Here is a 27364-nt window from a genome sequence, read left to right as displayed (position 1 = left end):
CATACAGTTTCTGAATTAATGTCATTAACATATTTAATATGTTTAGGTTACTAACATGTAGTACTATTTCAAATAAAGAAGGTATGTTTTTACATCCTCATTTTAGTCTGCAACTAATGAACATTTACATAATATTACTGATAATAATATTAAGAAATAGCTTGGCCAAAGAGCTAGAATGTACATGGGGAACTTGTACCAATAATATATATTTCATGTCTAGAGAACCAGGTTTATTTTTTAACTGAAACTAGAATCAAAAGTTTAGATACAGCATACAATAATACTGATGGCATATCATTCAAGTTTTGTGAATGTAACATCTATTTATATTAACATTTTGGAAAATATTTTAATAAAATAGACCATGCATGCACCACAACCCTGCTCAAGGTAAAGTGGCTATTGAAATTGCATGGATGGGTTATGCAAGTATTATTTATTTATGAAATGAAAGAAATACATTCACTACAAAATAACAATAATGGGGATTATTAATACAAAAGACCATAGTCAACGCTGAACAACCAAGGACCAGAAGGTCAAGTTCTTACATGAGCATTCTTATTTCCTTAAAAATATTGAAACATAGAGCCTATTGACACAGTCAAAAATGTACAGGTCTGCAGTTCCTCTTTACCTTTTAGAAAACATCCTTCTCTTCTTCCCTGAAAAATGTTGTGTAACAACGAGAGATCAAACAATACAGTGTAAGAGAAACAGGATAACCATGGAACATGCGGAACCAAACATAAAATACAGAAAAAGTTAATAAAATACAGTTCATTAAAAATGACCTAAAAATGTAAGAATCACAACATTACTGCAAATAACTCTAAACTTTCTGAATGTGCAAAATATTAAATACTTCTTAAGGTTGAATGTTGAAATATGCTGAAATAGTTAAACTTATTTTACAACTAGGGTTGGCTGAGGACAGGTTTTCATCTTGTCATCAAGCTGACATTCAACCTTTGAGACACTCTCTGTCGTCCTGGATATAGGTCTTAATTTGTTCTCCCAGGCTGGAGAAAGATGGTCTGTCTTCAGAGTTATAGGCCCAGCAGTTCAACATCATGGCATACACCTGTGGAACAAATGATGTTCGATATGAGAAATAAATTCTGTCTCCTTTAGTCCTAGTAGATTAGTAATAGTAAAGATTTACTGGTGCAGATTTTGTAAATTGGCTTTGGTACAATAAATAATTACAATAACAATCAAAGTACAATAGAAATTACATCAGCAAGCTAAGGTGTAGAGCTTAATAGTTTTAATGCCTTGTTTTCCTAAAGTGACATTGTGGTCCAAAGAGTTGCACTGTTGTCTCATAGCACCATGGCAGAGTGAGGTGACGTGGGTTTGATCTGGGCTTAGTCTGTTTGGAGTTTGTCTGTTCTCCCTGTGTTCAAATGGGTTGCTTTTCACAGTCCAAAGACATGCTTTCAATAGATTTGGTGACCATTATTTTTGTGCGTGTGTCTATGTGTACGAAGAATGATTGATAGGTAGCATGTCATGCATTGTTAAGTCACCTTGGGTGAAAAAGTGTCAGCTAAATACCATCTATTGTTCATTGTAAGTCCTGTTGGAAAAAGTGTCTGCTAAGTGTAAAGTAAGTAGACAAAATTAAACATTGAAAAGCAAATATATTGTGTGATATGTATTTCCTTTTTGGCAAATCTTCAGTTTAGTAGAACAAATGTCTTACTCTTGGTGGACAGTGCAGGGGAGCTGGTAATCTCCAATTCTCCTTAAGTATATTAACAAGGTGCATTGCAATAGAGGGGCTCTGCATATCATTTCCAATCATCTGAAGGCAGAGCTGCACAACGAGAAAGAAAAAAGATTTACAATATTGATCTTTTAAAAAGTTACAGTTAGTACATTGAATAAGAAAACAAATGGGTTCGCTTTTTTTCAAAAGTAGACAAGATTTTAACTAAATTGTTTACAAAACAGAGCAAATAAATGTATAAGATTTCATAAACGAAATACAAGCAGAGTGAATTGAACAAAGTTTGTAATTCATCTTACAAATTATTCTGAAGGATCTTGGTCATAAAGAAAAGTCAGTGGTAGAACAACTTTGAGGGAACAAAAACAGGAACAGTTCTCAGTGACGTTATACATAGGATTGTTTGAACACTGGAGATCGTGTGTCTTTGTTATGTCCTTCTATTTTTTTACTGATTGCAAATGTTGGATGCCCATACAGGTATATAAAACAAGGATCTTGATATTTTACCATCTGAATTGTACTTTCCCTTTGTAATAAAGCAAAAATATTTTCATACGGGGGGGCGCGGTGGCGCAGTGGGTTGGACCGTGGTCCTGCTCTCTGGTGGGTCTGGGGTTCGAGTCCCGCTTGGTGTGCCTTGCGACGGACTGGCGTCCTGTCCTGGGTGTGTCCCCTCCCCCTCCAGCCCTACGCCCTGTGTTGCCGGGTAGGCTCCGGTTCCCCGCGACCCCGTATGGGACAGGCGGTTCAGAAAATGTGTGTGTGTGTGTGTGTGTGTGTGTGTGTGTGTGTGTGTGTATTTTCATACGCATATACTAAATAAAAATCCAAAAGATCATGAAATAAAGAGTGTCTTTTGCAATAATCAGTGATTGCAATGGGGATGGTCCTTTATCTGTTAGTCTTTAAATTTGATTCATTTATGTAAGCATATTCTTGGCAGTTGAAACTATTTCAGGAAAAATTATTTAGACTGAAAAGTACCTTCAGTATACAGTATAAGGGCTTAACCTGATGTTGTTAAAAGGATTAGGACCACTAATTCAGATTTTGCTACTTTAATATTTTTTTCGCTGGCGCTTGTCATTTTTTAATGAGCTATTTGCACACTCACCTTTTTTGGGTTTTGTTTATGCTCACAATAGGAAAAGAGCTCATGTAGGACAATTCCAAAGCTCCACACGTCAGACTTGTGTGAGAACTTGAACTCAGTGATTGACTCAGGAGCATACCTGTATTTAGGAGATGAAGACAAATAGAAACAAAACTGAAGAAGTAATAATCTGAAAATAACAATTATACACTAGTGCCATGTGTTACAATCATTTAGGTTATGAATTTTTAAAGATGCAAATACTTCCTAGTTTGTTTCTTTTATTTGTATTTTATTCACTGCTCTGTTTCCTAAAATGATGAAAGTGGGTGAATGAAAATAGCCTGAGTCTCTGCTCACTTCAAATAGTTGACAGCAAAAGGGACTAGAATAAAATAAAAACTAGAATAAGAACTCAGTGGTGCCATTTGTCAGCTTTATGAAGCCATACAGGATTCATTTCACTCCAAACATCTAACAGAGTTATTAGTGTGAAGTTAACTGATATGTTCAAATAAAAGGCTTAAAGTGTATTTTTATTTATTTATATCCAAGACTTTCAGAAACTCCCTAGTGAATAAACAGAGCTATGTAACTATTATCATGTTTTCTTTATTGTGCACTGAAAGTGGCCAGATTCTGACTGACATTGCCCACACTCATCTGATGAACTGATCTCGTCATTCTTGTCTGTTTTGCTGTGTCCTCAGTTGCAAATGAGACACATGTCCGTATTTAAGGTCTAAAACGTTTTACTGCTCTGTCCTCATGCTGTCCTCCTCTACACTCTTAAGTCATGTGCATGAGAAACAGTGAAAGTCTTACACAGAATTCTTAATTAATTATACCTTTATCTGATATTTTTAAGAAATCATAACCTATGAATAAATCGAGGATTAAGCTGTGTTATTGAGAATTTAATGACGGTGAGATAGTGGTTGGACGTAACAATTTGAGTTACAAAGACATTTAGAAGCTCAGTTGTGTTATAATAATAATAATAATACACACACACACACACACACACATCTTAATAATAATAATAATAATAATAATAATAATACACATTTATCATTTACTATAGATTATTAGTGAAAAAGACAAAGAGTTTATAATATGTACCAGAATATGGGACTTTCTCCTGGATGTGTCACCCGGTAGTATTCTTTGTCAAAGGGAATTATCTTAGTAAGTCCAAAGTCTGCAATTTTTACTAGTGTCTCACTTGCCACCAGAATATTCCTAGCAGCCAGATCTCGGTGGACATAGCGCATGCTCTGTAGGTACTCCATTCCCTGTATATACAGAACAAAACTCCATTTTTACAGTTGCTATAACTGTTACAACACAGCAAGACATCATGGAAAAGATTTTGCTCTTCACTATAGAAATAAAAGGATTCTTACTTTGCAGATCTGGGATGCAAAGAGTAGCAACCGCTTGCTATTAACATTTTGTCGGTTTTTCTCCAAATAGGAAACCAAACTGCCATTTGGCAAGTACTCCATCACCAAACTCATATTCAGACGACCTGCCAAGAAACACATATAGAATATAATTTTCAATTGCAAAATTGATGATTTTAAATTGCCTACAGTAAGTAGGCAATTGAATATGCATATGTGTGTGTATGTCTACCCTGAAATGGATTTAGGCCTGTTTAGGTTATACCCTACTTGGCCCTGTGACCAGTGCTCTAGGACAAGGTGTGGACCACTGCGACCCTGACTTGGAGAAGTGGTTAAGGAAAGTAGGTGAAAAACTGACCAAGTGATGTATTGCTTTGACATGAATTTAAACTAAAACATTGAACTAGCTATATAACTAGTTTTGAATTCAGCTTGAAGTTCAACTGAAAAATAATGCCTAAATGAACTAAACAGAGTAGTATATTTGTTGCAATTTGTATTAGCACATTCAATATTCTTTCTTAGTGTTCTATAATTTTTTGTTAACTGGTGAAAGGCCACTCTTTACTTCAATATGTTGATATTTTAAGTTATTTTAGAAGATGTTCATTTGCCTATAGAGTACATTGATAAAGAAATTATCTATAGTGACCTTGAACCAGATACAACCTTTTTGAGAATAAATAATTATTACGTTGCAATAACGGACTGACGTCCTGTCCGGGGTGTGTCCCCTCCCTCTCCAGACTTACGCCCTGTGTTGCTGGGTTAGGCTCCAGCTCCCTGCGACCCCGTATGGGACAAGCGGTTCAGATGGTGTGTGTGTGTGTGTGTGTGTGTGTGTGTGTGTGTGTGTGTGTACGTTGCAATAAGGTAACACTGTGCATTTATGTTATATTTGACACTACTGAAATACTTCTCATTTTCAGCTGGCAATGTGGTGGCAATGTGGTTTTCATCCTAACGTATAAACAGGGCAGTTTTTTTAAAAAAAGGTACACTGAAGTTACACCTGTCTGTTTTTTTTTTTAAATGTATCTAAGCTTGCAGGAATGGTCAGAAGTGTCATTAGGAAAGTACAAAGCTGTTAATGTTCTGCTAACATCCTCAGTTTCTGACTGAAGTGAGAGGGTGTGTGTATTTATTTAACAAGTCTTTAACGTCTGGTTTAATGATTGCCCAGTAAGTAAATGTTTGATGGTTGCAGAGAGGCCAGTTGCAATATGTTGGCTTTGTTTACATTTTTGTATTCCAAAACGTTCACATGAAAAAAATCACTGCTGTTAGGAGAATACAAAAAATTCATGAAAGTGCATTAACTTTGTAAAAAAGAAAGAGGAAGCAACTGAGATGCAATCTACTGGATTTGAATACCTAAATACAACTTTTTATTTTGAACAATTCTATATTTCTACAAGTTGGCAAACATATTATATTATACATATCCTTTATATTGCCATGTGCCTGTACATAAAAAAGTAGGATTGATTACTTACCCATGCTGTAGCAGACACCAAGGTACTTGACAATGTTTTCACAGTGTAGGGAGCTGATGGTGTGGATCTCCCGCTGAAATTCTGCCATGTTCGACTGTTTATTAGGCTGGAGCTTCTTCACAGCAACCAGCTCTCCAGTATTGTCCCCCAGGGGATCATAACGGCACAACTCCACACTGCCAAAGTTACCCTTTAATACATTACCAAAGTGTGGATCAAGTTAAACCTCTGCTTAATATTTTAGCTACTTTCATTTGTCAAACAATTTATATTTCTATTTTTCAACAAAAAAAAAAAAACAATTTAACACATCATACAAAGATTTTCAACAGTGACAAGCATTAGATTTACATCAAAATTTCATGAAGGAAGGTGTGTGTAATATCAGATTCCTGTAATTACTTTGTTCCTTCCTTAAGCTAACAGTACCTGCAGTTAGTCATCAGGCTTATTGTCATCTTGAGGAAGAACTGCAAATAGTGGCACCTTGTGTGCATACTCTATATAGGTCTATGTGACGAAGAGAATGACCTATTCTAAACTAAACTAGCAGGCTGATGTTCCAGGTGGTGGGAGACCAAGTAGTCTAGGTCACTGACCACTGTGCTGGTAGACCTTGGCCATCCAGAGGTTTTTTCGACAGTTTCAATTTTTTTCCCTGTGACTTTTTTCAATTCCTCATTATAAAGTATACTGTTCTTGACACTATTATATCTTATATTTATATATTTATATTTGTTCCTATTATTTTAGTTATACCTGTTACTTTAATATATCATGATTTAACCAAATATGTGTTTCATGTGATGGTTTGTCATTTGCAGTACTTGTATCCCTGGGAACATGCTATGGGTCTGTCTTCATGATAGAGAGGCATGAAAGGATGAATTATTTAGTATTATACCACTGATGGAGTGGAGTTTTGCCAGAATTGTTGAAAGAGAAGTCAAAACTATATTCCCATTGGATGCATTTATAGCATTTCAAGATAATAAACTTTTTCTGCATGATCATTGATACTTGAAGTCTTGTAATCCATGAACCGGAGCCTAACCTGGCACACAGGGTGTAAGGCCAGAGGAGGAGGGGACACACCCAGGACGGGACGCCAGTCTGTTGTAAGGCACCCCAAGCGGGACTCAAACCCCAGACCCACTGAAGAGCAGGACTCAGACCAACCCACTGCGCCACCGCACTCCCCTTTTAGGTAGTCCACTGCATTAATATTTTTCTGAAGTGTACACGGCTGCCACCTGTTCTCAAGAACGTTTGTCAAATTACAAAGGACATTCTTAAAACTTGTGTACGGGCCATCAATTTCTGTAACGTAATCTAGATATTAAAACTTTTTTAGTAATTATAAAAATGTACTGTGAAGCATAAACAGTAAGAATGAGAGAATCACAGCACTGCAGATTATCTCCCATAGTTAATAATTCCATGGCTGTGCTGTTACTATATTATCCATTTGTAAATTCAATGTCAATTTCAGGGAAGTATTACCCTCCCAGGGGGGGCGTGGTGGTGCAGTGGTGCAGTGGGTTGGACCAGGTCCTGGTCTCCTGTGGGTCTGGGGTTCAAGTCCTGCTTGGGGTGCCTTGCAATGGACTGGTGTCCCATCCTGGGTGTGTCCCCTCCCCCTCCAGCCTTATGCCCTGAGTTGCCGGGTTAGGCTCTGACTCCCCGTGACCCCGTATGGGACAAGCGGTTCAGAAAGTGTGTGTGTGTGTGTGTGTGTGTGTGTGTGTGTGTGTGTGTGTGTGTGTGTGTGTGTGTGTGTGTGTTACCTTCCCAAGGAGGTTAATGTAGCGCAGATGTCGTTCCTCATACAGTGATGGCTCCTGCTGGTAGGAAAGGTTAAATGTTCTCAAGAAGCTGTCCTTGTCTGCATGTGCACTGAGCCCTGGATCTAACAGCTCATAATCTGTGGGAAAGAGTAAGTAAAAAGTGCCATGAGGGTGAGATTGTTACCAGAAATCAGGTGATGAGTACTTGAACAGAAAAGGTTTTCCAGTACCTGAGGTAATAAGACTGTTGAGCTGGCGGATGATCCCACGACTTGAGGGACGCAGTGCAGGATCATACTCCATGCATCGACCAATCAGATCAGCCAGTTCTGTCCACTTAGGAGAAGGCAGCTGCTCATGGTTTTCATAGAACATCAGCTTCTGTAAAACATGAAAACTGAGCCTATCAGTAATGAAGTCTACAGGGATAGCCCCTGAAGTGTTTAATTTCTTAAGTTTTTGTATCTTGCTGATCTGCATGCCTGCTGAGGGTCCAGGCCTTGCAGGGGGGCTTTTCCCCCATTGAAGATCTCCCAGAGGGTGGTACCAAAACTCCACTTGTCACATTCCATCCCCCAAGTCTCTGGTGCCTCCAGCACTTCTGGTGCCACCCATGGGATCCTGTCCAGGGCCACTCCATACAAGAAAAGCACACAACCACAGATAAAGACATAATTATTCTCGGGATATTTTGATATTTTGTGTTAACAATTCTTAAGGTGAATGATCCCATGCGGGAAAGAATTTTGTTGCATAAGTGAAGTTTACCATCTCTGCCAGTCACTGCTACACTGATGCCAGGGTCGCTTAGCTTGATGAAGGGGGAAGTGCCAATAGATGAATCGCCTTCTCTGGCTAGCAGTAGATTTTTAGCAGATATGTTTCCATGAACAATCTTTTTTTCCTCCTAACCATGCAAAAACAATATGAAAAACACAAATGTAGACAATTTATTAATACTGTGCAATGCTTCATTTAATAGTCTAATTGAAATGTGTCAGAAGGTTTGTCATCTTTGTTCACCAAAAAATTTAAGACACAGGCTAGCTGTTTGGCAACGTCAAGTTTCCAGCTGACAGGAACAGATCCTTGTTTTTTCCTGAGGAATAAATCCAGGGCACCGTACTTCACAAACTCCTGCACCATGATATCTACAAGGTACAAAAAGACAAGAAAAAAATCCTAAGAATTCAAAATATTCTCAAAAATGATCACCATGGAAAGTCACAGTATTGAACTAGGAGAAATGAACAGGTTTTGTTGGATTTAGCCTTTTTTAAATCTCATCTGTTTTTTTAAATCAGTGTTTACTGAAAATTCCTAACATGAACATATCCATACAGTAAGGTCATGGGTATCAGAAAAAAGTAGAAAGTAGAAGTGAAGTAGAAGTAAAAAGTGTGACATACTCTCTGATCTGTGGACACTTATCCCATAGACCAAGAGCAGGTGCTTGTGTGAAATCTGACTCATCAGGCTGGCAGCTTCAAAGAATGACTGGTTTGGGAGATACAAGTGGAAAAAAATATTCTCAGTGTCTTTATCCAGATATAGCAGTATGTATAATCTGTTTCAACAGAAGAGAGTCATAACAACATACAAACAAAAACAGTATACACCCATTCCTCACACAACGGTGCTAGTTTGTTTGATGAAATCACCTCATTAGGCAAAGTCTCATTGTCAGGAGGTCAAATTAATATTTATTCTGCAAAAAAATTTATTGAGCTGCTGGATGAAAAATATTTCACCTAAAATGAATTGAAATAGCAAAATAAAAAGAATTTTTACACAAAACAATGTACAATATTTTAACTAAATTTATAATTTCTAGCTTGTTTTTATGTAATATTGCATTCTTTCATTCATTATCTTTTTTTAAACCAAGGTTACTGTTTCCAGACGCATTGCAATACTAGGCCAAAGTAGTGTGGTTGGAGCAAGCTCATAGTTCTGCTCCAAAAATCTGTTAAATTTGCAAACCCCCAGTGAGCGACATCAGAGATTACACTAATAAGAACACACACACACACACACACACACACACACACACACACACACACACACACACTGTCTGAAACAGCTTGTCCCGAGTGGGGTCCCAATGAACTGAAGCCTAACCTGGCAGCGCAGGGGACAGGGAACACACCCTGGATGGCATGCCAGTCCGTCACAAGAGACCCCAAGTAGGACTTGAATCCCAGACCCGCCAGAGAGCGGGCACAGGCGAAATCCGCTGTGCCACCACGCCCCCCCCAATAAGAACAGATGCTACAATTTGATCTTAGCCAAAAAGCTGGGAAAGCAAAGTTTTTTGCTAAAGATCTTTTGAATAGGTGAATGAGCACTATTGTAGTAAATGTATTTTGTATCACTTCCCTGACACTGTGTCTAGAAAAGTACTATGGAGGTGTACTGCAGTGAGGCAAATTCTATGAATGAACTTTGGCACATACTGCATAGAAAGATTTTTGTATTGACTGAAAAAAAAGTCAAGATCATACTGCTTTGGCTTCCTCAATGCATCATAATGACAGATACTAAAGTTTGATAAAACAGTATACAGTGTACAGACAGTGCTACTTGAAAGTATGTAAACACTATAGGGATGGTTATTATTGCATAAAATATTGCAATAAACTTATAAAATTTAAAACTTTAACCTTAAAATGAACTTAGCTATTAAGATCATACAAAATCATTATGATAATGACTTAAAATTAATAAATAATTACAAATTAAACACCTGATTCTATTTACCTCCTTGGTTTAACCAAAGTAACTTGGTAACAAACATTCCCTTATTTTTGGAATTGCACTACTTAAATTTTTCTGCTACATGCATGACATCCTCTAAAACAACGTCTGAAATTGGTAATTACACACTTATTATGTAAGATGAGAATGACTGCTTCTGATTAAAGAACGATTTACCTCTCCAGCTGATACTGAGTGGTGCTGCATGAGTTGTATCTAACCTGTCAAAATGTTCTCATGTATCTCCCTTCTGTGTCTCTTTCATTGGCTTCCTATAGCTGTCTGCATCAAATTCAAGGCTCTGGTTATGGTCTACAAAACCATCAACAGAGCTGCTCTCCGATATCCACAAGACCTGATAACCCATCACACCCCAAACAGACCACCATGCTCCTCCACCTCTGACCACTTGGTGCTCCCACATACAAGAGGTCCAAAATCAGAAGCACAAAGGTATTCAGTTCTGAGTCCGATATGGTGGAATGACCTTCCTGTCCCTCAAAACTACCAAATCTCTCAAGAATATGTCTCAAAGCACATCTCTTTTTGACTCACTTCTCCTCTGATCTTTTATGTGCCTGATAAACATATATTATTGTAACAACCCAAGTTACCGAGAGTTTGAGCGGGAACTGTTTATTGTAAATAGTTGAATTATGGGAAAAATGTAATGTTCAACCACTGGGGTGAATTACAGGGAATGTAATGGGGTGACTGTGTTTGCCAGTGAGAAAGCCTGGAGGGCCCTAACCAAACTGGGAAGGCTGGCAAAGGTCCTTGAGGAAAAGGGGTCCTAGAGCATTATTTCCTTGTGTGCTGATGTTCCAATAAACATTTATAATGAATGCTGCCTGTGCATCCTTGGTTGCTCCATCTGAATCCAGAGTGCAGCTTGCCACATTGGTTCAGAAAGGGGATGGAGTAGGATGATGAGAGGCTGGATTTGGGAGCTGTAGAGCACCGAGGATGAAGAAGCGGGGACCAACGTGAAGAAAAAAGCTGCTGGGGCAAAAGAATGGCAACTGGCAACAGAAGAGCCTGTAATGGTAGGGGTCGAGGTGGAAGAGTGTATGGATAAGTGATCCATTGTAAACAGTGTATCTAGCGGTGTAAGTCACCTTGGTGAATAAGGTGTGTGGGCTGATAACACTACACAGAGTTCATTGGAAGTCACTTTGGAGAAAAGCGTCTGCTAAATAAATAAATGTAAATGTAAATGTAAGAGAGTGTCCGGGACCTGTACTCCCGACTGAAGGCACGTTGGAGACAATGCTGAACTGTGGGACATTTCTGGGGCAGGTAGCAGCGAGGATGCTGCCTTTTTTTTGATGGGGGGCAATGTAACGACCTGCATTACTGAGAGTTTGAGCAGGAACTGTGTTTATTGTAAATAGCTGAATTATAGGAAAAATGTAAGTGCTCAACCACTGGAGTGACTCAAAGGGAATGTAATGGGGCGACTGTGTTTGCCAGCAAGAAAGGAAGAAATCCTGGGGGATGCTAAGCATGTTGGGAAGCTTGGCTTGAGGTAAAGGCCCTTAAGGAAAAGGGGTCCTCAGACTGAGAGCATTATTTCCCTGTGTGCCAATGCTCCAATAAACGTTCGTAATAAACGTTGGCTGTGCGTCCTTCCTTGCACTATCCGAACTTAGAGCACAGCTTGCCACATTATGTTATCTGTATATAAGAGTTTTCAGCTACTCATGTAATGTATACAGGTTTAAAATGTAAGGTCACAGAGCCCACAAAATGTCTGTATGTGTTAATGAGAAAGAGTGTGTTCCACTGGTATAATAAGTGACTCACTGTTGGTAGTGTATCTGGGAGTGTAAGTCACCATTGGTGAAAAGGTGTGGGCTAAATACTATGTAGCGTTCATTGGAAGTTGCTTTGGAGAAAAGAGCCTGGTAAATGTAATGTAAATAGTTTTAAATTGTTTTAAAAAGTGATAAACATAATTACATGCACATTTTATATTTTAATATAAAAATCTGTAATATTTTGTACTGTAACCATTCAAGCCGACTATTACTGAAAAAGTTTATTTCTTAAATAAACAGAGGAATGTACGACTGTGAAAATACATTTGCTGTAACTTTCAAAACATGACCATAGCATAAAAGAGAAGTATAATTTTGTGGTAATTTAAAGGTTTGCAGTTGGGAGGGGTGCAGTGGGTTTGGTCTGTGTCTGCTCTCTGGTGGGTCTGAGGTTCAAGTCCCCCTTGGGGTGCCTTGTGACAGACTAGCATCCTGCCCTGGGTGTGTCCCCTCCCCCTCCAGCCTTATGCCCTGTGTTGCTGGGTTAAGGCCTGGCTTGCTGCAACCCTGCTTGGGACAAGTGGTTTCAGCCTGTGTCTATGTCAAAAACAGGCTGTAGCATGCCACATCTGCCCAGTTCAGGGAGTGACCAAGTATGATGAGAAAAAGCTAACAAAAGAGAAAGAACTCCTCTTATAGAAAAGAAAATTGTGTTTTTTTCAGCTGATTGAAAGGACACTGACATTCTTTTCTGGTTGTGTGCTGGTGTCATTAAATCAGAGAACAAAAGTAAATGCAAAAAAACAATTAACCAAATTAACATTCATATTAAAATTAAAAATAACATTCATAATTTTGGATTTTGCTATAAAGATGCATAATATTTTATCTTTATAAAAGGTGTAAATTTCACTTACATTTATTCATTTAGCATATGCTTTTCTCCAAAGCGACATATATCTTAGAGACCAATATGAAGAGTGTATTACGTCAACAGAAGGACAGGAAACAAAATATAATTTCCCTATGGCTACTATAAGCCTGTGTGGTAAGCAGAAGCATAGCTGCACCCACCCCTGAGATTTTTGACCACACTTCACTAATAAAAGTTACTGAGAGTTTGAGCGGGAACTGTTTATTGTAAATAGTTGAATTATGGGATCATTATACCAGTAGCATAATGATTAGAGTTATGGCCTTTGGACCCCAAGGTTGCAGGTTTGATCCCCCACTCTGGCTGTAGTACCCTTGAACAAGGTACCTACCCTAAGTCGCTCCAGTAAAAAATTCCTAGCTGTATAAATAAGTAACCCTAACACTGTAAATTGCTTTGTAGAAAAGTGTCAGTTAAATGAATAAATGTAGAGTGATAATATTTAAATGGACAAACAGAGGTCTAGCATGTATGCACTGTGGAGAACAGACCCGGTGTAGATGCAGAAGTTCCTGTTTTGTTTTTATGCTTCTTACACTGTTTGTTTAATATTCTGAAAGAAATAACTCTGTTAAGTCCACCCTGTACTGTCTCATGCCATGTCACTCCCTGAATTAGATATGCAAGAACCTGGCTGTAGCCAAAACTACATGATGAACTTCTATGAAATCAAAAATATAATTAGCATCACGTTCAGTTTTGACATTTGTCAAGACTCAAATACATTGTGGTTTTCTCACAAGTTTTCCTCTAATTTCATCTCTACAATCATCAACTCCTCACTCTTCTCTGACTGTTTACCAGTTGCCTTCAAAACAGCTCTAATCTCACCTCTGTTAAAAAACCCTCCCTGGACCCCAATCTGGTTGAAAACTACAGATTGGTTTCTCTCCTCTCCTTCCTGTCTAAAACCCTACAGTGCGCATCCTGTGATCAACTGTCTGATTTCCTCACCCGGAACCATCTCCTCGATGGTTATCAGTCTGGTTTCAAAGTTGGTCACTCCACTGAGACCGCCCTTCTGGCGATATCTGACGCTCTCCAAGCTGCTGGAGCTGCCTCCCTCTCCTCGATCCTCATCCTCCTCGATCTGTCTGCAGCGTTCGACACCGTCAATCACCAGATTCTACTCTCCTCTCTTAACCAGCTTGGGATCAAAGGTGCAACACTAAGATGGCTTGAGTCCTACCTCTCTGACAGATCCTATCAAGTGGTCTGGCGGAGCTCTCGTTCTTCTCCTCTGCCTCTCTCAACCAGTGTTCCATAAGGCTCGGTATTGGGCCCTCTTCTTTTCTCCATCTACACCTCCTCCCTCGGTCCGGTCATAGCCTCCCATGGATTCAAATCCCACTGCTATTCTGATGATACCCAGCTTTTCTTCTCCTTTCCAGCTGGTGCGTCAGACATCTCCGCACACATTGCTGTCTGCCTGTCAGACATCTCTTCATGGATGTATGATCACCACCTCCAACTCAACCTCTTCAAAACAGAGATTCTTTACCTCCCAGCTGGCCTGTCCTCCTGTCACGACCTGTCGATCAAACTGGACAACTCACTCATTTCACCTAGCTCCTTCGTTAAGAGTCTGGGAGTAACAACTGAGTCTGTCATTCTCTCAACATATCGAAGCCACAACCCGGTCCTGCAGATACATCCTGCATAATATTTGTAGGATCCATCCCTACCTCACTACTGACTCCGCCCAACTACTTGTCCAGGCCATGGTGACTTCCGTCTGGACTACTGCAGCTCTCTCCTGTGTGGCCTTCCTGCTAATGCCATCAAACCTCTGCAGCTTCTACAGAATGCTGCTGCACGAGTTGTGTTTGATTTGCCAAAGCGCATGTATCTCCTCTACTCATTTCTCTGCACTGGCTTCCTAGCTGCCCGAATCAAATTCAAAACCCTGGTTACTGTGTACAAATGCATCAATAGAACTGTTCCCAGCTATTTACAAGACTTAATCAACCGCTATACCCCAGCTAGGCCCGTTCGCTTGTCTACTTCTGCTCGCTTGGTGGTCCCGTGCACAAAAGGTAAAGCTCGGAGGTTCTCGGTTCTGGGTCCGTTGTAGTGGAATGACCTTTCCTTGACACTCAGAATTGCGAAAACTCTGTCTATTTTCAAGAAGGGTCTGAAAACTCACCTTTTCCAGATCCACTTCGCCCAAGATCTCTCCAGCTCATTTATGATGTAAGTGTTCACACATCGTAACTCCATAAGCATCCCCAGATACAACCTTTATTCAGCCACTACTCTGGCATTGTACTTGCTCAATTGTGTATCTTATACACACACACACACATTTTCAGAACCGCTTGTCCCTTACGGGGTCACGGGGAACCGGAGCCTACCCGGCAACACAGGGCGTAAGGCCGGAGGGGGAGGGGACACACCCAGGACGGGACGCCAGCCCGCCGCAAGGCACCCCAAGCGGGACTCGAACCCCAGACCCACTGGAGAGTAGGACCTGGTCCAACCCACTGCGCCACTGCGCCCCCCGTGTATCTTATAATATTTAAAAAAAAAAATTGGTGGGAGGGTTTCAGGATTTGTCTAGCCTGTGTTTTATGCACCTACTCGAACGATGAACCTCGGTGCAGCAAGTGGTAGGGAACAAACTAGGTTTGCTTGAGACTTTCATGTCTGCAGCTATGTCTCCTTCTCTTAATGTAATGCATAAATTGTACTTTTGCTGAGATGTACGTTGCTTTGGACAAAAGTAAATATAAATTAAATACTTCTATTGCTTAACGTTACGTCAATAATTTTTGTTATAAAAGATATTTTGAATATCACAGCCTTTCATCAAACATCCTACTATGATCTTTGATGTAACATGAAGATGATACTGTTTTGTCCATCTGATATGAAAATGTAGCAATAATTAAGTAATAATGGCTTATTCATTGTTTTATAACTGCCACATTTTTCATTTTTACATGCTAGGCCTGTGGACCTGAACAAGAATTTAAAATCTATTGTATTGTAATATATATGACACCTGGCCTTGACTGATAAAGAAATACTTGTTTTGTGCAGGTTTATTTGAGGATGTTATGATAACAAAATATTGTATTAAATTATACAGAATAAATTTCTAGATTGATTTTAAAAACATAGCAATTTAACTGGTCAATGTATAGGTGGTCCTTGACTTACAATGGGGTTATGTTCCGCAAAAGCCATCATAAGTTGAAAATGCATTTAATACACCTAACCTTCCAAACATCACAGCCTAGCATACGTGCGATGGCCATTATGGCCTTTCTGCCTTCATGCTAGGCAGTTATCTTGAGTTTCTCCTCAAGAGTAATTGCCCTCCTTTTCTTCTTCCCACCAGTAGCAGGAGACACAGATGGGCGTTTCTGTAACATTATGGATGCATAAAACACAATGCATAGCAGACTGGGGGATACTGATTGCTGCCACTGCCCAGCATCACGAGAGAGTATCGCACTGCATATCGCTTGTCAGAGAAAAAAATCAAAATTCAAAATTCTAAGTACGATTTCTACTGAATATCACTAGCTCACCATCTTAAAGTCGGAAAAAATTGTTAAGTAGAACCCTCGTAAGTCGAGGAACATCTGTATTACAAAATAAAAAGGCCTCATATCTGAACAGCTCTCTTTTGATATAGTAAGACTGCACAGAGTAGGAATATTTAGGGAAAACTTTATAGATTAGCTGTAATGTGCTCATTGTTGTGCCACTAGGAACCAAGATGTGCAGATATTTTCCTGTAAGGTTTAATGTGACCTCTGCAGAACTAAATGTCCCTTGTCTGTTATAATATTGTTCTTAAAGTTACTGAAAGAATTGTGTAATACTGGAAACTCACCTCCCAACAGTTTTTATAACTGCCATCCAAGACTTTCAGGAGAACGTCTGTATTTTGTCTTTCCCCCTCACGAATATCAGTTTTTGAACCCTTGAAAATCCGTGTGAAAGATCCTCGCCCTAGACTTTCCTCCTGCAAAGAACACTTCTTCCTTCAGTCATCCAGCAAGCAGTTATTTCAACATTCAGCGTTTACATATATTTGTTGTCATCTTTTATTTCTCTGAAGCTGAGCCAGGGAGATGTACTTCCAGAGAAAGGGCTAGATTGACATGTTATCAAAACTACATAACACCAAAGTGAACACTCCAGGCTCCACTGACACAACTGACCAATCTCATATCTAAGAAAAACCAACTGGGCTAAAAAGCAACCAACTGTGTGGAAATCTGAGGGAGGAAGCTACAATCAAACATTCCACTACAGGTTGTTTCAGACAAATGACTTACCAGTCTGAGGTCTTCATGTCTGATCATCTGAAACTGGACATGACTGGCCTTACGTCTCTGCATAGTCGGTGAACCCAAGGCCTCTATTGAGCAGCTGTTGCGCATTATAATCAAGTTTGTGAGCTCTGTAGTGAAAACATATATCTTTTAAGAGTTTTTATACTATTCTACAATTTTTTTAAATAATGTCACTCACTCACTTTTTGTTTAACTGCTTTTTCAGGTCATGGCACTTAATTAAATAACAAAAATATACTTGTTTAATGCATTGCCCATTCACACTTACTGTTTTTTGCATGGAAAGAAAAAACACTGTCATTGTGTACTAATGCAGAACAATATAAAAAAATTGGTGCAATGCAGTACAAACTTATGGTTTTGAGAGCCATCACAAGATGCGATGCTGCTCTTTCAAAAGTGTACCTGACATTTTTCTTTATCGGGCACACCTCAAGGGTAACATAACATACAACACCTTTGTTCCAGTCACACAGACAAAGGGCTTTTCTTATGGATTACAAGAGAAACTGGTTAGTCATCATCTGAAAGACGGCTCCTCTGTAAATGTATGCAATCAGTAAAGCTATGAATCATGATCAAAGCATTTACTTGAGTAGGTAGCCATTTTTTACTAGCTGAACTTCTATGGCATATACACCTTCCTTTGGTACAGATCATATTACAACTCCAAGACTGAATATTATAGCTGTGCTTTTTTTAGAAATTAACTTGAAGCTTTATCAAAGATGTAAATTTTCTTGGTGTTGTTTGGCTTAACTTAGGGCCTGGTTAGGTTAACTTGGGTTAACAAAAAAGCCTTCCTGCTTCCTGAGACATGAAGAGTCCTGTCCTATATTAAGCTTTGTCCCTTAACCTGGTGATTAGACCTCACCGTTTGGTCGTGGAGGACAGCATCTTCCCAACTTTATAGGTACTTCTGCCAGCAGGAGCTCATTTTCTTGGTAAAATTCAACAAGTTCCATCAAAGTATGGAAAGAACTATGGACTCCGGAGAGACAGAACCCTTTGTCTTTAACAATCAGGCAGTCCTTATAGTCCATCCCGAGTGATGTCTGAAGAAGACATAGTTAGAACATGATATGAGCTAATCCATATAATTTCTTGCCTGTAAACAAAGATTCTGTTTATTAACCGTTTTCAGTCTATCCTTCATATTCTAGTCATATTCTACCCTATTATATTCTGCAATGACACAAACATTAATTTTGATGTATACCTGAACACAGACAGTGAGGAAATACTTGTGAAAGTCCTGAGGACTTCTTCGAAGAAGGAACAAGCCACTTTTCGCACCTGACTTCTTCAGCTTGTGGGTAGCACATTCTGACCTTGTAAGGGAAGAGTTAAATGAAATATTATGCAAAGACTACTGACTGAAAATGTTGATAATGCATTCCAGAACTGTACTTAACAGACTGTGATAGTGACATTGAAAGTCATAACTTATAGTTACACTTCTATGTTTCAGTTTTACAGGCTTCATTTTAACTTTTCATTAGTTTATTTTGTTGATATAATTACAATCTGTAAATTTGCTTGCTGAGTTGCATGTTCTTCTACACTTCCATGCTCCACATTTGTTTCACAGGCAGAAAGATTAGAGGCATAAATAAAATTATGTTTGTATCTTACGTGATTGGTCCATGACATTTGCTCTCAATGTCTTGGAGCAGGCTGGGAGGAGCAACCTCCTGACAGAAATAATGACTTGAGTCGGTGGTCAGCCTGAAGTAGCCATCAATAAGAGCAACAAATGATAGAGCTTCTGCGAGTGTTTGAAATTCAGCTTCCTGTTGATAGTCCCAGAACAATAAGGGTACATAATTAATTTTTATACTGAAAACTACAATCATATAAGAAATTATTCAAATGATAGCTTTATTGAACATTCATTCATTCACTGTCAGTAACTGCATGTCCAGTTCAGAGTTGCGATCTAGAGAAGAAGAGGGCATCATTTTGGGTACACCCTTAATGGAATTTCTCCATCACAAAACTCTAAACCAAATATACTTGCTTTTAACACAGTATATGACACACTTAATGCCACTAGAGTACAGTTTTCTTGCCTATATCTCAGCCCTTTGTGACAAAGGAATTTGTTGATCCATTACTTTACTTCTATTCATTTAGCTGATGCTTTTTTCCAAAGTAGTTTACAATGTTAAAGTTACAATCATTTATGCAGCTGGGTAAATTTACTGTAACAATTTAGGAGAAGTAGCTTGCTCAAGGGTACTACAGATAGAAGTGGGGATCAAACCTGCAGCCTTAGGATCCAAAGGCAGTAGCTCTAACCACTATACTACTAACAGTTCCCATTATGTGAAAACATGCACTTTCCAGTTTTTTTAATGAGGATTATGTCAGTTAATCTTTGAATTAACATAAATATGTGATTAATCATGCAAAATGGGAGCACAGAAGGTGATGTATTATAGCCTTTGAGTCAGACTTATGTGTAGCTGATATGTCAACATTAAGAAATTAATTTTTTTTAATGCTCTAAACCCTTACAATTTTTTAATATGACAAATATATATTAATCTACTCTAGTGACAGGAACACATGAATAAAAAAAATCCAATTAAAAAGAAATGATACATTTACAGTATAAGGGTACTCTCATCCTCAACAAATGGGCAAACACCCCACCTACTGTGAACAACTGCTTGTCCCAAATGGGGTTGTGCCAAGCCGGAGCCTAACCCGACAACACAGGGTGCAAGGCCAAGGGGGGAGGGGGCACACCCAGGACAGGATGCCAGTCCATCGCAAGGCACCTCAAGCAAGGCTCAAACCCCAGACCCACCACACAAGAGGCTCCAGCTGAGCCAGCCATGCCACCATACCCGCAGGGGCAAACATCTTATCCATAATAATTAACATGAAACTTCTGATTAATTGAATTGGATGTCAATATATGCATTAAGGGGGACGCAGTGGCGCAGTAGGTTGGACCGGATCCTGCTCTCCGGTAGGTCTGGGGTTCGAGTCCCACTTGGGGTGCCTTGCAACAGACTGGTGTCCCGTCCTGGGTGTGTCCCCTCCCCCTCCGGCCTTCCGCCCTGTGTTACCGGGTAGGCTCCGGTTCCCCGCGACCCCGTATGGGATAAGCAGTTTAGAAATAGTGTGTGTGTGTGTGTGTGTGTGTGTGTGTGTGTGTGTGTGTGTGTGTGCATTAAATATCTTCCCAGGATAATCCACGTTAAGACCCAGAATAAAACCAATTTTTTCACCAGATACAGTTGTGAAGCTAAAAAGAAACCCACTATATACTATGCTGCATTCATGACATTTTATTTCAATCTGGATAGTATTGATTTTCAGTATTGATTTCAGACTGGTTTGAGCACGACTGTAGCAAATGGGTGAACACCAAGCTAACAGAAGATGGTGACATTAATAGAAGCTGTAAACTGAAGAGCCTTCTAGTTGAAAAGTGGGACATCATTTTCTCTGTTTTTTGCTTTACTTTCTGTTCTCATGCAGTTTTTCTTCTTAAGTTTAAATACCCATTGAAGCTGTATGCACATGTATTTTTCTTGTGCACTGCTCCTATGCAAAAAAAAATTACCGATTGCATGGAGACTGCAAACTCATTTAGGTAAATTCAAGCCTATTGAAAATAATATGGAAAATCAAACCACTTCCACTAACCAAACATCTGTCATCCTGTCGGGTCACTGTGACAACTCTACTCTCCAAAGGCACTTGTTCTCGGTAGGCTTGCTTGATGCTAATCTCTGTTACCTCAGGGAAATCACAGAAGGTCTGCCATTCCTGTACACAGACCAACAGCAAAAGGTAAATTATCTTGTAGAGACCAAATTTGATTTCAGAAGAAACTCACACAAAAAAGCAATATATAAATACAATACTAAATGGAAATGGGAGAGAAGTTACTAACTAAAACATCTATCATTTCCTAGAAGCATATCTCTGTAGGCATATTATTAAGAGCTATCCTTACCAGGGTGTCAGTGGTTCTGGTCTGTATGCCACTCTCTCCAGACACCTGCAGGACTTTACACCAGGGCCCCTCAGTCTGTGCTCCCCGCCCAGGATTCTGCACATGGAAGCTCTCTGTGCCATACCGGGGCTCCACCCCTGCCAGCTCCATCAGGTACTTTAGTTTAAGGCTGTACCCTACTGCTGGGCAACGTCCCAATTTGTTCAGGAAGTGCTTTAAAGTCTTTCGAATGCGATAGCGGGCAAGACGGTTGAGCTGCTGAATGTCTTGTCTGTGGCTTTCAGGCAGACAGGACTTGTAACTGAAAACAGAAGAGGTTTGGATGGATACAGCTAATAGAACCTTTATTCAGATGAACAAAATGCTATTCAGACTATAATCCAAGTTTTAATTATTTCTGTCAGCTTCAACATTTATGAGAAATAATGACAGTTGAACCAATTGTTTTAATGTAGTTTGAAAATTTTTGAAAAGTCATTTGAAGTGATAAATTGTCTCAATTGAAATCTTGGAGCAGGCTGAACTCGAAAAAGATTTTCCTATATTTCAGGCTGAATATGCTTGATATATGTTTTTTTTGTTGAGACAATTTTGTAACATTCTGCAGCAATGTTAGGATTAGCTGCCTGTTTCCTGACCCTTGTCCATTCCACCCACAACAGCATTCTTTAGTCACCTGACTTTTTTGCAGACTTCCTTCAGGCTTTGGTTACACTCCTTGGCTTGTCGCCACAGGTCCAGCACTGCCATACCAAGGCACTCCTCTTTAGCGCTGAGTGAAGGTGAGACCCCTGCATGCCCATTCACAAAGTCACTGCGTGACTGAAAACACAAAAAAATTTCAAATTAAAATCACTGACTTTTGAAAACATCATGTATGAAGAATCACAATCAATGAGACAGAAACTACAAACTGTATTTGCTCAGGTTCTGTGCTGTATCTCTGCTACATATTTTTCAGGAAGTATCAGACATCATCCAAAAACCTTGGAATCTAAAAGCTTCTTATTTATGTTGGAAGAGAGATTTTTCTACAGAAACCTTGGGCAACATTCATCATTATGGGCTGTAACAGGTTTAGGCTTAAAATGGCAAAATATTAAAAAAACACACATATTTGAGCATAACATAGTAATAGCCTTTGGGCTGTTACATTTATTCATTGAGCAGACACTTTATCTCCAAAGGAACTTCCAACAAACCCTATGTCATGTTACCAGCCCAGATCTTAGTCACCTAAGTGACTTACCTAGTACTGTACACTATTTACAATGGGTCACCCATCCATCCAGCAGCTGAACACACACTCTCTATCACTCACACACTATGAAGAACCTGAAGAGCATGTCTTTAGAATGTGGAAGGAAAGCCAGACAAACACAGGGAGAACATGCAAACTCCACACAGATTGAGGAGGGATCAAACCCACAGTCTCTTGCACCACCCAGACACTGTGCAATGCAGTGCTACTTGCTGCACCAGCACGTCACTCATCACTTGCGCTCTCAAATACCTGAGAAAAGAGATAATCAATGACACAGTAGTCCAGTACTGCAGTGATTTGACTTCTGGCAAGAGAGTAGCGGCAGGTTTTTCTGCTCCCCTGTCCAAACCAGTTTAAAAAGAAAAATCTGTAAAACAGATCAAAGAACATAAGAAAATAAAAGTTATTCTCGCACTAATTCTCAATGCATTCATTAGTTTTCAGAGAAATGTATTTGTGAGAGTAAATTTCTTTACTGTTTTCATTTATTTCTCTAAAAATAATTTAGTATGGCTAAAGTTAAACACTGAAGACTTAAAAAACTAATAGAAACTGGCAAAACAAAAATTACTGTAGATAAAAAAAATATTTTAAATGAACTGTTAAAATGTAAAATGTGTGTGTGTGTGTGTTAAAATGTAGAGCACCAGAAATGTTTTCATATCTTTAATAAATATTGTAGAAAAGCCTGTTTTGTAAGTTATTTCTAAAATGTCAGAATAATCACTGTATTAAATGTTTACCTGACTCGATAGTGAACAGTGAGGCTTAAATATTCATCCACATTGAATACATGGCTTGGTGGAAACCAATAAGAAAGATCTTCAGAAGCCAGGGCAAACAGACTGTGGTATACAGGCAAAATTCCTGGGAAAAAAGAAGGCAGAATGCGGAGAACATATGATAGTAGGAAACACTTAAACAATTTTCCTTTTGGCTCCTCATTTTAATGGAGCTTAAGGCATATACCAAGGTTCAGAAACCAAATATCTTAATGGTTTGCACCTACATAATGTAATGAACCAAAAGATTCAAGTTCAGACCAATAAACCAGTTAAGGAAGGAATTCAGTCCTTCCATTTGGTGTGATGTCAAAAATAAGACACCTCATTTTTAATATCATACCCACATATACAACACAGTATTCAGAGTACAAATTATTAAAGATAAATTGAGCAGTATTTAGCTGCTAGTCACTTCACTGTACCTGAAGAAAAACAGCACTTTGTTGTTTTCTGAGCTTTTAAGAGAATATATCATCAGTTTAGAGTACTTTGTGGGTATGGTAATTTTTGTGGATGTCACCTTTGACACATTATTCTTACCACATTCTTTCGCTGCAATAAAGCAGACTTCCTCTGCAGATACCTGCCCAGCTCCTATCCAAAATGTTACTTCATCCCTTTGAGCAGGGCTATAGTAGAGATGGACCTGGAGGCCAGGCCCAGAACTTGACCTGTGGCTGCCCATCCGATCTCTGTTGACAAGGGGAGCTGTTTCCTCCTCATCCATTTGAGAAAAAAAAAAAATCACTGTGACCCCTTTAAGTAAATGCTGACACACAACAGAAAGAAAGATGCCATGGTTATGAAAATTCACTTTAAAATGCAGTTGTCTCAAAAGCATTCTCATTGTCTCCTTCATCTTTACATACAATTATTCCTATGTGATAACAACACAGTTACAGCAAAGAAAAGAAAATGTTTGCAAAACAAATGTTTTTTCCAATTCAGTTTTTATATGTTTAACTAACTGTAGAGTGTTGCTTTAAGAAGGGGGGCGCGGTGGTGCAGTGGGTTGGACCGGGTCCTGCTCTCCAGTGGGTCTGGGGTTTGAGTCTCGCTTGGGGTGCCTTGCGACAGACTGGTGTCCTGTCCTGGGTGTGTCCCCTCCCCCTCCAGCCTTACACCCTGAGCTGCCGGGTTAGGCTCCGGTTCCCCGCGACCCCGTATGGGACAAGCGGTTCCGAAATTGTGTGTGTGTGTGTTGCTTTAATATTTCTCCATTATCGATCAGGATAGCACCCTCACTTTCCGCTTCATAAACTGTATTAATGTTATATAATTTTGTATATTTTCATATAACAATATATTTTTTGGTGACAGTGCTCTAATGAATACACGAAAAAAGGGCAGTCTTAAGTGACACATATACTGGTATATTCACTCATCATTTATCAATCCAGCACTATGTTTAGAGTTCCGGGTATCTGGGACCACAAGGTACTTACCCAGCACACTAACAACGGAAGTGAAAAGTTTTTCAAGTTTCTACCAGTTTAACGTTACTAACAAACGCTTTAGCTTTTAAACTTTTTAAATAATTTATGTATAGTGCATAAAATTTTACCACCTACACAGAGAATATGGAGAATTAACATCAATCTATAAGATGGTATGAGCATAATTGAAATTACTGATACAAAAATAGTAAATGCTTATGTTTACACATGGAAGTTCCAAAGCAACATTTTGAAGTAAATATTCTTACGCTGTGTTCTACAAAAAATAAGGGTATATTTCCGTTAGGCGCAGTGAAGTTTTATTGAAAACATTACAAAAGGAATTAGAATGTAAAATAAATGATAAGTATGAGGAGCAGCATGTTTATATTTAAATATCTTTCTAAGATACAATGAAATGTATCCTAAAAATTATTTTGTTTCAACCAAGATGAAGACAAAGTTAAAAATGTATTACAAAGATAATATATTGATATTATACATAGAATATCTTACACATCTCATAGAAAGGCAAAATTACATTAAAGTAAAGCCCTGAATAACAAATAAAAACACATATTCATAATCATCCTTTTCAGTTCTTTAGAGTGGTATAACATAATACTCATCAGTTTATCAAGCTATTTTCCATATTCTGGAAACCAGATTAATTATTTACCTCAAAGTTTGATGTTCCCTGTCTGAACAGTTTTGTCCATGTAGCCTGCGTGTCTGTATCTTTGTTTTTGATTCTTCTACCTCTGTGCTTGATGATACGTGTCTGTTCTAGAAAGATTGGTAGTGAGCAAAATAGCTTCCTGCCTGAACCACAGGGAAAAAAAAATCTATTTCCGCTCACCATTTTGTTTTCTTTTCCTCTCATCATGTCTGTGTATGAATGTGCAAATGACAACAGAGGATGTTTGACTATAATCCTCTTGAAATTTGAAATACATGTATTTCAAACACATCTGAAATACATTAACATTTTTCCCTGAATTTGGAGCAAGGTTCAGTCTTGCATTTTTTTTTTTAAAACTTCCAAATTTGTCCCCTTATTTTATTTGATATGAAGAAAGTACAGGGCTTGTGTCATACGGCTGAATAACCTGTGACTAATAAAAAGAATACAAAAAACCTTACATGATTAACTGAGCAAAGAAGAAGAATGGTATACTGTCCTAAAGAGCGCACTGTACATTGCGGGATGTATCTTTCTGTGAAGGACCAAGGAATGAGCTGTTCTTGTATTCATAACCGCCAGCATTTGTCCCAGAGCATACACTAACTGTGTCAGACTACACAGTACTCAAGATCATGTATCACAGATCATTCTGTATCTGGACTTTTCATACATAATAACATAACTACTGTAATGGTATCATACTGACTAAACTTTGGGCAGGGGGATGGGCATACTGGCGAGTGTTTCTTAGCTATATACTCTGCTTTCTCATAATGAGATGTGCCGGGGGTTGCAGTGAACAATTTGACATTCTCAGCAGTACCCATGTCTTATCTGCCTTTAGGTGATCTTGTGAAGTAGAGAGATTCTGCCTGAAGTTGGAAAAACAGGAAATACATGTCTAATTCACCCATTATGACTGAGGCTGTGAAAGACGGAACACATTGTCACAGCCTCTCAGTCAAATATAATTAACTGCAGTTTGCAGTCAGATCTTGTTTCAACAGGAGTTGTACAACAATGACGGTAAGAACAAAGCCTTTTTCGTTGGTGGCACACAATGACGTATGTTCAGATAGTATGAGTATATGCAACAAAAGACTATAACATATGTGTTGAAGGTACTAGAATGAAATTACACAGATTATTTAACTAGAATAATTTCAATGCTTCTCGGGTATTATTTGGCAGCATGAGAAAAACAAAAGATGCAAAGAAATGAATTTGTCTTAATCTGAGCTGTGAAGGACTGGAATATCATCTGGGGTATACCCTGCCTTGCCTAGCAATCTATGCTGCTGGGACAGTATCCGGACCACCATGACCTGCAATAGGGAAAACCACTTTGAATCACTTTTGGAGATAAGTGTTATATTCTTGTTTTTACCTTAGCACAGAGTTTAAATGCTTTTCTTTGTGAACCTGAGAACCATACCTTAGTGCAAATAAATGTGCTGAAGTCTAATTTCCATCTTTGTTTATGTTTCCCTTACCTTTGGTGCTATCCTCTCCAGTTTGTTGCCTTTAGATAGGACTGGCTTTTTTATTTTATGCTCTGTTTCTTAGTGGCTGCACAATGTTACACAGACCTCACTTCACTTCTTGAACATTCTTATATACTAATAAATCCACTGCTCTGGCTTTGTAGTGAAAGAAATAGGCTTCTGAATAAATGATAAAATTTACCTTGAATACTGAACCTGCAGCTAAATTAAAAATGTAAAATCTTTTTTCTTAATAAAACCTCAAGACACAGCTGTGATTTAGAGTTTCATAGTTTATGCAGTAAACACATTTTAGATAAAGCTTTGCAGGGAGGTGTGGTGGGGCAGCAGTTTTGGCCTATGCCTGCTCTCTGGTGGGTCTGGGATTCATGTCCTGCTTGGGGTGCCTTGTAACAGACTGGTGTCCTGTCCTGCATGTGTCCCCTC

At 38.9% G+C, this 27364-nt stretch overlaps 1 protein-coding gene across 1 annotated transcript; it reads right to left on the bottom strand.

Moving 5' to 3' along the window:
* Nucleotides 1–858: 858 nt before the first annotated feature.
* jak3 (Janus kinase 3 (a protein tyrosine kinase, leukocyte)) lies at nt 859–25535 on the bottom strand. Its single transcript, XM_018745946.1, has 24 exons — nt 25428–25535; nt 23853–24081; nt 23271–23394; nt 22777–22894; nt 21940–22085; nt 21264–21564; nt 20951–21073; nt 18923–19080; nt 18507–18618; nt 18162–18342; nt 17270–17394; nt 16822–16953; nt 8936–9023; nt 8550–8677; nt 8295–8433; nt 8009–8160; nt 7757–7907; nt 7527–7663; nt 5740–5929; nt 4241–4365; nt 3957–4129; nt 2856–2973; nt 1712–1825; nt 859–1087 (listed from the first exon to the last, which is right to left on the bottom strand). The coding sequence occupies exons 2-24, from the start codon at nt 24037–24039 to the stop codon at nt 968–970; spliced, it is 3342 nt and encodes a 1113-aa protein (XP_018601462.1). The 5' UTR covers nt 24040–24081; nt 25428–25535; the 3' UTR covers nt 859–967.
* Between the last annotated feature and the right edge of the window lie 1829 nt (nt 25536–27364).

The sequence above is a fragment of the Scleropages formosus genome, chromosome 9, assembly GCF_900964775.1.
Source record: "Scleropages formosus chromosome 9, fSclFor1.1, whole genome shotgun sequence".
In the NCBI taxonomy this organism is placed as follows: Eukaryota; Metazoa; Chordata; class Actinopteri; order Osteoglossiformes; family Osteoglossidae; genus Scleropages; species Scleropages formosus.
Note: the sequence above shows the minus strand (reverse complement) of the source record. Positions and strands in the feature narration are given on the sequence as shown.

Coding starts and splice junctions, on each gene's coding strand:
- jak3 (XM_018745946.1), bottom strand. CDS start 24,039: ATGGATGAGGAGGAAACAGCTCCCCTTGTCAACAGAGATCGGATGGGC. Junction 21,565..21,939: donor GAAGTCTGCAAAAAAGTCAG/GTGACTAAAGAA, acceptor TTCTGTTTTCAG/TTACAAGTCCTGTCTGCCTG. Junction 7,664..7,756: donor CAACAGTCTTATTACCTCAG/GTACTGGAAAAC, acceptor TCTTTCCCACAG/ATTATGAGCTGTTAGATCCA.